The sequence below is a fragment of the Petaurus breviceps genome, unplaced genomic scaffold (assembly GCF_028583685.1).
Source record: "Petaurus breviceps papuanus isolate PSGF00001 unplaced genomic scaffold, PetGlider_PUasm1.0 226, whole genome shotgun sequence".
Lineage (NCBI taxonomy): Eukaryota > Metazoa > Chordata > Mammalia > Diprotodontia > Petauridae > Petaurus > Petaurus breviceps.
Window position 1 is genome coordinate 9362213 of NW_027185890.1, and position 11680 is coordinate 9373892.

An 11680-nucleotide genomic window follows, 5' to 3' on the forward strand; every position below is an offset into this window, starting at 1 on the left:
TCGAGAAAAGTGTGAATAAACAGAAGACAACATCAAACATAAAGAAGGAAAATATGAGTAAACAGAAAACATCAAACATGATAAAGATATACTGTGGATTTAGAGAAATGCAAAAGATAATCTGAGGTGAAAAAGGTAACTACACATGTACAAGCAAAATTGTAGAGAAAAAAATTGCCAGGCCACAAGGACTATAAGAATGATGATGAAAAGAAGTGAAGCAAGTGATAAAAAAATTAGAATTGAAACAATTTTGGTGGAATAAAATAGATAAGATTAAATACCTTAAAACAAGCTAGAGAAAACCAAGTAATATATTCCTTGAAAGCTAAAATGAAGAATTCAGAGCTCAATGCCTCCACGAAATGATAAGAAATATTAGAACAAAATCAAAAGATTGGGAAATTGAAGAAAATGTAAGGTATTTACTATCAAAAACAACTGACCTGGAAAACACATCAAGGAGAGACACTTTAAGAATCACTAGACTCCCTGAAAATCATGGCCAAACAAAAAAACCAATTTCCTTTAAATGAAGCAAATATGATACTGATGCTTAAACCAATGAGAGAGAAAGCAGAGAATAAAGTGAAAGCAAATAAAACTATAAACCAACATCTCCAATGAATACTGATAGAAAATGTTGAATAAACTATTAACAAAGCAAGTACAACATATTAAAATATTATATACTGTGATCAAGCTGAAATCATACTAAGAATTCAGGGTTAATTCAAAATTAGAACTACTATAAACATAAAAGACCATAACATTAATAAGAAAAACTAGAAAAATCACAATTGTGTAAACAAATGCTAAAAAAGATTTTGAGAAAACACATCCTTTTATGTAAAAGTATTTTTTAAAAGTATAGCAACAAAAGTACCCTTAATATCAAAATGATACCTATTTAATAACAAAAGCTAGTATTTTTTTTTGTCATGGAGTAAAGCTGGAGGCCTTTCTAATAAGCTCAGGAATGAATTAAAGATGCCTTATGTTACCACTATTATTTTATATAGTTCTAAAAATCCTAGCTATAGCAATGATACAAGAAAAAGAACTGGAGGGGGAAAAGAAATGAAGCAAGAAGACCAACCAGCAGGTCTCCATAACAGCCCAGAAGAGGTAAGGAGGGTCATTATCATGGTGGTGGCAATGTCAGAGGAAAGAAGGAGTCTTATATTATGGATGTTACAAAGGTAGAAATGACAGGACTCTGATTGGATATGGGGAGTGAGTGTGAGTGAGGAATGAAGGATGACACCTAGGTTTGAAGCCTGGTAAATAGGCGTGTGATGCTACCTACAACAATAATAAAGAAGTTAGGAAGAGGGAAAGGTTTGGGGAAAAGATGACGAGTTCAGTTTTAGGGGAATCGAGTAGTACAGTAGAGTACTGGGCCAGAGTCAGGAAGACCTGAGTTCAAATCTAGCCTTAGACACTAGCTGGGAGATCCTAGGCAAGCTGTTTACTAGTTTACCTCAGTTTCCTCATCTGTAGAATGCTGATAATAATAGTATCTAATTCCCAGGGCTCCTGTGAGGATCAAGTGAGATAATGACTGTAAAGTGTCAGGTACCTGGCAACATACTAAGCTATATAAACATTATCTATTAATGGTGTTGTTATTAAGTTTGAGATATCTACAAGACATCCAGTTTGAGATGTCAACAGGTATTAGGAGATGTGAGCCTGGAGGTCAGGAGAGAGGTTAAGGCTGGATAAATAGATCTGAAAATCCAACAAACAACTATATATAAAATAAATCATCAATCTTTTTGGATATTGCCAACAAAACCCAGGAGGAAGAGATTAAAAAAAAGAATTCTTTTCAAAATGACTACAGAATGTATAAAATATCTGGGAATTAAATTACCAAAATACATAGGAATTATATAGGTACAACTAGAAAAGAGTCTTTACAAAAATAAAGATAGAATTAAATAACTAAAGAGATGTTAATTGCCAAGGATAGGTTATGCCAATATAATAAAAATGACAGTACCATATTGATCTAACTGCCAAAGATTTATTTTATAATGCTAGGAAAAAAAGGGCAAAATTCATCTGAACAAAATGTCAAGAATCTCAATAATTTTTAAAAGTGAGAAGGAAGAGGGCCAAGCAGACCTCAAACAATACTTGAAAGTAGTAATCATCAAAACTATTTAGTACTTGTTCAAAAATAGAAAAACTGATCAGTGGAACAAATTAAGGAAGTCCTCAAGAGCTAAAAATATTTGATCAGAATAGCAGAATGTTCAAGAAAACCAAAGACTGTATCTCTCAGGGTAAGGATTCTATCCCATTATTTGACAAAACTTCTAAGAAAAATGGAAAGCAGTTAGGCAAAAATTTGGGTTAGGTCAGAGTCTCACTCCATATTCTATAATAAACTCCAAATAAATAAAATGACCTAGATATTAAAGATATTAAATACATGTAACTTATATATGACAGGTCTTCCCTATTAGAATGTAAACTCCTTGTGAATAGAGTTAATTTTATTCCTTGACCTTGTGTTTCTAACACATTGCAAGCACTTAATAAATACCTGTTAAATGACTGATTGATCAGTCACTTTGGAAGATCAACTTTGGAAGACTGATGGGGAAGCATGCTTCCTATGTCTTGGCAGGGATGTAATGCAGTGGAAGATCTGCAGACCCAGTCAATGCACAGATTTGTTTTGTTTAACTCTACTTATTTATTTTAAGGGAAAGCTTTTTTAAAAATGGGGGGTGGTTGAAAATTTAGGTATGGGGTTGGGAAGATTTCAATAGTGATACTAAAAGAAGGAAGGAATAAAGAAAATAATATCAATGAAACATTTAAAAAACACAAAATAGAGCAGAGAAAAGTGTAGAAGGGGACAAAGACAAGAAGTATTGGAACTATCATGTTGAATTTAATATACATTTAAAAAAACGATTTCTAAGTAATGGAGTCTCATAATGTCATGTACAATCTTCTTTTTCCATTCTTTATATAATGAAATTCATACTATTGAAAAATTAAAAAGCAATGTTTGCTTTTCCCAATCTTATTTATATTACCACAATGTTTGGAAATCCCTAAGAGTTACTTTCCCAATATTTTAACTCAAGTTTTACAGCAGCAAATCAGAAACTCCTACATGTACCTTGTTCCCAAAAAATGGATGGAAAGGAAACTTTTCCCCTGGGTTTACTGAGCAGAAATAAGTAAGCTGGTTAACTAATGGATTTGGCTAGTGTCGCGAAATCCCCAAATAATTTTGGGCCTAACTCAATAGACATGGGTATGGGAAGTTTAATATAGACATTAACAAACATTGAAAAGTACATTTATTGAACTTATAACTTCAATACTTAAAGCATTTGTCTTAAAGCACAGGTCCAACTATGTTCTTCCCCACCCTCACCTTCCCCAAACTCCATCTGCTCTGTCCTCAGTAAATTCCAGTGGCTCCTTGATACTTCCAAGATCAAGTACAAAATCCTGTTTGGTGTTCAAAACCCTTCATAACGTAGTTGCTCTCTACTGTTCTAGTCTTCTCATACCTTACTCTCTGCCGTGTACTCTTTAAAGCACTGTGTATTCTTTTAAAGCACCATGTATTCTTTAAAACACTGGCCTCCTGGAGGTTATGTGAACATAACACTTCATCACCTTGGTATTTTCTCTGGCTGTTCACCTTCTTGGAATGCTTTCCCTCTCCATCCAGCCATTGCTGGCTTCCTTTAAGTTCCAAATAAAATTCCATCTTCTAAAGGAAACCGTTCTCAACACCTTTGAATCCTAGACCTTATCTCTTTTAATTACTTCCTATTTATCTTGAATATAGCTTGTTTGTACATTTTTATTTGCTTATTGTTTCCCCTATTAGACACTGACCTCTCTGAGGGCAGGAACTGTCTTTCTTTTTTTCATATTTGAATACTCAGGGCTCAGCACAGTGTGTGGAACATAGTAGGTACTAAATAAAGGTTTATTGACCATTAACTTTATCTTTCTCTACAAAATCTAAGGGAAAAAAAGGAAGCAGCATATGTAGGAAGTGGCTTTTTGTTTGTTTTACTTCCTGTTAGTTTCCACCTTATTAACAGTAAACATCTTTTTAGAAATATCAAAAGGATTGTATGCTACATCCTCTTCTGAAAGGGGCCAACGAAAGGCTAGAAATCTAGGTGATAGAAAGGGAAGTAGCAGATCAACTCTTGGAGTAGGAGGAAAAAAGAAAGAGAATATGTGGAAAACCGATCTTGATGGAGACTGGTTAGAATGCATCCCTTCAAAAAGACGGGCTAACACGTAGACCAATATAGCTAGAATAGTAAGTCTGAAAGTGCAGCTCCTGACACAAAAGGAAATCCATCAATTTCAATGTTTATCCTTATTTGATTATGATCCTTATCATGATTGGCAGATCAGAGGAACCTGGGAATCTCCTTACCCCAAACAGGTATATTTGAAAAGTTTGCAGCTTATTTTGGCTACTTCTGTACAAAACCACACAGCCCTTATACCCCTTAGGCCATTCCAAATCAGTTTAGTCCACATAGAATCCATTTCTTGGATTACAATTATATATGGCTTTGTTTCCCAGAAGCAGACCAAGATTAGAGCCCAAAAGTAGTGGTGAGGTAAAAACATATGTCTTCTTGCAATGTTTTATGGGACTGAGTATTTTATCAGTGACTCATATTCCATTAATAAATCCTGTTATTTGACTGGAGTTTGGTATAACTGTTTTTGTTCCCTGAAATGCAGAACCAGATTATTGCATCTCACATCATATTTTTTTTTGCCCCAAATAGCTTGATCATTGAATTTCTTTATCAGCCTAATTATGCATTACTTTAGGCTGTTTCCAAAAATCATGTCCGTTTTCAAAGTATAAATATTGACTACTGATTAGGATATTCAAGAGAATGTTTTATTGGCTCTAAAAACAATTCCAAAAATATTTTGAGCAACGATGGCATCATTGGAGTAATACATACCTTTCCAAAATGAATAACCTAAAGGAGACTACACTCATAGGGATATACAAGTACCAGCATGTTTGCAAAAAATCAGTACTGTTATTTTGCATTTGCTCCTTGCCAAAAAGCCTAGACATGAGTGATTTTAAAGAAGTCCATTTCATATATGCTATGTGTTATATACCCTTCTATTTATAAATCTTGCAGTACCATGCTACTGGCTCATATTTAGCTTGTGGTCCACCACAACTCCCTTATCTTCTCTCATTGTAAAGTTAGATCTCAGCCATGTATATAGTACAATGTTTTTCTTTCCTAAATGATCTATCTCACACTTGGCCTCTACAACTAGTTATTCTTATTCTCTACTCAGAAATTTAATAAGTAATTTTAATAAGTATGTTTGTCAGAAAGAATCTGCTTATGGAAACAACTTCTTACCTTCTTTAATGGATTTCTCTTTGGATTTCATCATTTTTAGCAGGGAGTTAGTCTTTTCCATCTGAATATCTAATTTATTGTTCTTTGAACTGATTTCTGACATTCGCTGTGGAAATGTTTAAATACAAGTCAAAATTATATTTTAATTCTTTTACCTTAAGAAAGATGTTTCTTGGGCTTTTCAGAAAAGAAGACTATTGATACTAAACACTAAATAGTGAAAGGACTATGTAAATGCTATATATTGTACAGCAGATTGGACTGTCAATGTTTATAAAACCCATTTTTACCAAAGCCACATTCTTCCCCCTTTTATCTGTAGCACTTAAGATAATACAAGTTGCTATCTTCAGCAAAACACACTCAAAGCACAAATTTCTAGAAAAATCTATATAAAAATGGGAAGTCTTGAATTATAGCAATGATAGAAGTAAAAGAGATGATTCAGGGAATGAGAAGAAAGTATGACAACTAGGAAAGAGAAAGGGAAAATGAGAAGGAAAAAGAGAGTGGCAAATGAAAAGGACCACAGGGTTATGACCTAGAAGGATCTTGAGAGGTTATGTAGACTAACTTTCTCCCTCACCATTCTAATAAGGGAAAAATGAGGCATGGAGAAATTAAAAGACTTTCCCTAGGTCACACAGTTAGTGCCAGAGCTCAGGCTGGCATTCATGCCTCTTATTCTTTTAGCCCGTGTTCTTTCTATTATATCAACTAGCCTTCCATGGAAATTTAAAAAAAAAAAATGGAAAGAATAAGAAAGTATGAGTCAGAGGAAAAGAAGGCTGAAATGTTGATCTTAAAGCATTTCTTATTCAACCAATGCCTCAGTTCAAGTACATTTCAGACTTGTAGCAATTCCTTTTCTATATTTTATCACATCCATTTCTCTCTTTCCTTTCCACATTCCCTTCTCCATCTACTTCACAGTTTCCTTTTTATCCTTTAATTCAAAACACCACTGCTTGGTACTTTTACATACCTTTTCTATTTGTGAGAAGTCATTTATAAGTTTGTCAAGATTCACCATGATTACTTTTTTCACAGTTGTTTCACCAGTTTCATTCATATTTCTAGAAAACATAATAATATTTAATGCAAAAGAGTAAAAAAAAAACTACAGAAAGGAAATCCTACTCTCCTATTAGCATATATATTACTAGAACACAGTACTTGATCAGACTAGCTGTTACGTCAGGAGTCTCAAAAGGCCCTTGGGGTGTAGGAGAAGAAAAAAGAGGTGGAGAGGTAAGACCTCACAATTATGCCACCTTGTTAGGTTTGCTTTTATTGTTTAGGTTTTTAAAGCTTTTTTTCCTTTTTTATTATGAACTTAATAAGCAATACAAATAATTCTGCATATGAAAATGTGCTTGTACACAGCATTAAGAAACTGTTACATTTAACAAGTAACAAAATTATTTTGTGTCCCCCCGTGAATTTTTCTTGTCTCTGATTTTTTAGCTTTTATTTAGTATTTTATTTTCCCCCAATAACATTAACATTCATTTTAAAAACTCTGAGTTCCAAATTCTCTCCCTTCCTACCTCTCCACCTTCCTCATTGAGAAGACAAGCAATTCAATATAGGTTATAAATGTGTAAGCCTACAAAACATATCCATAATAGTCATGCTGTGAAAGAAAACACAAACCAAAAAAAAAAAACCTCAAGAAAAATTAAAAAAAAGTATGCTTCAATCTGTATTCAGACAGCATCAGTTCTTTCTCTGGGGATGGATAGTATTTTTCATAAGTCCTTCAGAGTTGTCTTAGATGGTTGTATTGCTATATAGCCAAGTCATTCACAGCTGATCAGATTAAAATATTGTTGTTACTTTGTACACAGTACATTTCACTTTGCATCAGACAATGCAAGACTTCCCAGGGTTTTATGAGAGTACCTTGCTTATAATTTCTTATAGTGCAATAGCATTTCATCACAATCACACTACAAATTGTTTAGTCTTCCCCAACTGATGTGCTTCCTTTCAGCTTCTAATTCTTTAACCCCAGAAAGGAGCTGCTATAAATATTTTTGTACATATAAGTCCTTTTCCTTTTTTTTTTAAATCTCTGTGGGATACAGACCTATAAGTGGTATTGCTATGTCAAAGGGTATGCATGATTTTATAACCTTTGGGCATAGTTCCAAATTGCTCTATAGAATGGCTGAATCAGTTCACAAGTCCACCAACAGTGTACTGAAGTCTCATTTTCCCCATATCCCCTCCAACATTTGTCATTTACCTTTTCAATTGTTTTAATTTGCATTTCTCCAATCAATAGTGAGTTAGAGCATTTTTTTCTTATGACCATAGGTCTTTGTGATTTTGATGTTTTATTGCTCCTCGCTTTCCATTCATTCATTTACTTAGTAGCGTATTCATTAATTCATTCATTCTTTCAGTATCTCTATAACCACCAGCAAAAACAGACTGCCTCAGGATGCCTTGCTGCTTCAGCTTACGATGGTTTCCTTGCCTTATAGGTGGCAATTGATCTGCAGTGGAGAGGGACAGCTGGCTGCTTCTCTAAAGGAGTTGCTTCCCGGGACGGTAAGTGAGTTAGGAGCAGCACCAATGGGAACAGCAATTTTCAAGGCTCTTAGATTCAGGATCCCTAGCTGTTTCTCTCCAGGACTTTGAGAAAGTGATGGTGGTTTTGGTTTGTCTCCATGGCACAAGCTGTCTCCTGCCTCTCTCTTGGGGTCTTCTGAGAATAGTAGTGTCCTCTAGACCACTGGTCCTGTTTTCTACCCAACTCCCACAGCCAACAATATGAGAGAAATCAGAGGGGAGAAAGGACCCACTCTTCTTTAGCACCATCACCAAATGTTGACCAACTGCCAACTGAACAGGCAGATATGCCCAAGGGTCCTGAAATGGCAACATCCCACAAACCATCCATCCTGCATTCAGTATAGATCTCATGGTCATCATCCTGGGAAGCAGCCTCTGTGGAAATACAGCCTGGCAACTGTGTCTGTGGGTGCTGCAACCATAGCTAAGAACCAGAAAAGAAAGTCCTTTCTACCAACACATTGGCACTGTAAAAAATGGCTCAGCATCAGTAAGCATTCAGTCATGGCTCTCCTCTTGCACCCAAGAAAGGCAGAAATCAGAAGTACTTTGGAGATAGGCTGGGTCAGATTCTAGGTCAGGAATCTATCTATCCATGCCATATGCAGGTCAGGCAATCTATGTTAAATGGTTATCTATATCACATTCTGTATTTTTTCCTGGAGTCACCTATGCTGACCGTAGTTCTTAATTTCTTTAACATTTCTTCATTTGTCATCTTGGTGGTCTTTTTCTTTTTGTCTGAAGAACTGGAAGTATCATCAATTTTAGACTCACCAGCTAGTTCAGGAATAGGTTTAATCTCTTCATCATTGTTTTCTGTTAGTGCTGCTCAAATTTCTAAGCTTTTTGCATCCAGGACAGGAATCTATGAGGGGAAAATGTCTTTCTCAGGAAAAGCGAAGCTTAAATACTCGTTTGTCTATGTTGGAGTCAAAGAACTTGGGAATATCCAGCACAGTCTAGCAGTTCAATTTTTGACCTACCTTAGTGATGATACTGGAAGTCTAGAACAATGGAGTTAGTCCCCTGTTCCGGAATCCCAGCGAATTCTTCAGTAAAGTATTGAAGCCAATGTGTATACTGTGTTAAAAATCAGATATTGGGAGAAATTTTTAGTCATTCCTTTTCTTTTTTCTTATTTCCTGTGCCTAAGAATATAGAGAGGATTTTATGCCAAGGCTTTCTCTGCACAGCGGGCAAAGATATTAAATTACAGATGGCCAACAAAAAGTCTTTACCTCTAGTGCTAAGAACAATAGTGTTTAAACAGATGTGAGGCACTGGTAATTTGTACTCTAGTTTGCCATTATCAAATGGTGAACCAGAATGATTCACAAAAAAGCCCCAGTCACTAAAAAGAATCCTCACCTCCTATAGGTCATCTTGTTCTCCCTCTGGCCAGACTATGCCAATCTACACAAAAGAATCTTGTGACTTCCTATAACTCCCAGGAACAAATACTAAATCTTGACTAGTGTTCAATGATCTTCATAACTTAGTCACCTCCTACCTTTCATACTCTCCAGGTGATAATGTCCTCCTTACTTTTCATGAATAAGATACTCCATCTCTTGGCTCCTGGCTGTCACCCATGCCTGGAAAACTATCCCTTCTCCACTTTGATTACTGACCTCTCTGACTTCCATAAGTCCCAACCAAAATCCCATCTTCTACAGGAAACTTTTCCCAACCCTTCATAATTGTAGGGTCTTCTCTTGTAAAATAATTTCCTATTTATCCTGTATAAGTTTGTACATATTTGTTTGCTTGTTGTCCACTCCTTTTGAGTGCAAGCTCCTTGAGAACAGGGACTGTCTTTTGCCTCTTTTTGTAGCCCCAGCACTTAGCACTATGTCTGGAATGTGTTGTTGTTGTTGTTCAGTAGTTTTCAGTTGTGTCTGACACTGTGACCCCATTTGGGATTTTCTTGGCAAAGACACTAGAGTGGTTTGCCATTTCCTTCTCCAGTTCATTTTACAGATGAGGAAACTGTGGCAAACAGGGTTAAGTGACTTGCCCAGGGTCACACAGCTAGTAAGTGTCTGAGGCCAAATTTGAACTCAATATGATGAATCTTCCTGACTTCAGGCCTGGCACTTTATTTGCTGTGCCACCTAGTTGCCTGGCCCAGAGTAAGCACTTAAATGTTTAATGACTGACTGACCACATCTATCAGCCTTAGAGCCACAATGGCAGGCACAAAATAAAATGAACTCCGTCAAAAACTATGTGTTTCTCCAAGGAGAATTTGTGAGCCAGCCTGCTATTTAGCTGCAACTTCCTATTGTTTTCTGGTTACATTCATAGTGTAAGTAACAAGATTGATCTGAGTCAGACTTCCAATATAATATCTCCAGATTGTCCTCCAGGAGCCAGTCTACTTGTTACCTGGATAAGGACCTCACATTTAGAGCAGTAGCAGTGAGGTTAGCTTTTACAGAGGGTTTAAAAACTATGCAATTCTTTGTATACTACACCCACTTTTCTATTCCTCTGCCACCATTATTCCAGAAGTGGAAGGGGGACGCACAGTACTAAGGGATAATTTATGATTTTCTCTTGATTCACAGATTGTCATAGCTAGAGAACTCATCTCCAAGTGGGAAATACACGGGTGACAAGAATTTCTATATTTAGACTGGTCCTCAGAAATCAGACATCGTCTGCTTCTACGACCATGGACTGCACTCCATTAGCACAGCCTTGCAAAATCTAGGGTCACTTCCATGTCCTGATGAGTATTCAGAGAAAGGCCTTAACTAACAGATTAGTTTTTACTTGATATAGAAGAGCCTTCTTATTCAATTCAGGAATGAAACAGAAATTATTTATCAAGTGGGAATATTCCCGAAATATGAAAGACAGCAATATCCCAGTTGTATTTTGGTTTGCAGGAGAATGACTAAAAAGAAATATTTGGAAAATTTTATTACCGTCCTTGTTTGAAACAATTATACAAGAAAAGAAACTTGAAGTTTTAATATTAATTTTTTTTCTTTTTCAAAATAAATATTTTATTGATGCTCTTAAAAACAATATGTTTTGTTACAAAACAAAACACTGCTGTCCCATCTCCCAGCCCCTCTCCACACAACTAAAAAAAAGAACCTTCCCTGGTGACAAAGATGGACAGTTCAACAAAAAAACTGTAGTTCAACAACTATAGTTCACTACCTTTTAACTGAGAAGAGGGAGGCATGCTTCACTGAAAGTCCTCTGAAGTCATGATTGGTCATTGCTCTGATAAGAGTTCTCAAGTCTTTCAATATTATTTACTTTTACTTTATTGTGGACATAGTGTACATTTTTTTTTTCCAGATCTGCTTCATTAATTCTGAACCAGTTCCTACTGTCTTCTTAAGTTTCTCTGAATTTTTAGTATTTGATATTTCTTACTGGGCAGTAACATTTCATTATATTAAGATACCACAACTCCATAACTTATTCAGCCATTCCCCAAGCACTGGCCATGATTTTGTTCCTAGTTCATTGTTAAAATGGTCCCTTTTCTTGTTTGAGTTATTTTATTAATTCCAGTAATGAACTAGACTTTAAGAACTTTAATTTCTATGAAATAAGCAAGCAAGCAAGAAAGGGAAAAAGGCAGGAAGGAAGAAAAGAAGGAAGGAAGGAAGAAAGGAAGGAAGGAAGGAAGGAAGGAAGGAAGGAAGGAAGGAAGGAAG

General features: G+C 35.7%; 1 protein-coding gene and 1 pseudogene across 1 annotated transcript in view; one reads left to right on the forward strand and one right to left on the reverse strand.

Moving 5' to 3' along the window:
• CCDC152 (coiled-coil domain containing 152) overlaps nt 1-9080 on the reverse strand; it is a 47520-nt gene extending 38440 nt beyond the window's left edge. Inside the window, exons 1-3 of the mRNA XM_069095345.1 lie at nt 8981-9080; nt 6397-6487; nt 5412-5517 (exon numbers count right to left, since the gene is read on the reverse strand). Coding sequence (XP_068951446.1) covers nt 5412-5517; nt 6397-6483 — 193 coding nt within the window. The 5' untranslated portion in view covers nt 6484-6487; nt 8981-9080. The remainder of the gene's footprint in view (nt 1-5411; nt 5518-6396; nt 6488-8980) is intronic.
• Nucleotides 7884-11680, forward strand: part of LOC138166822 (uncharacterized) — an 83833-nt pseudogene continuing 80036 nt past the window's right edge.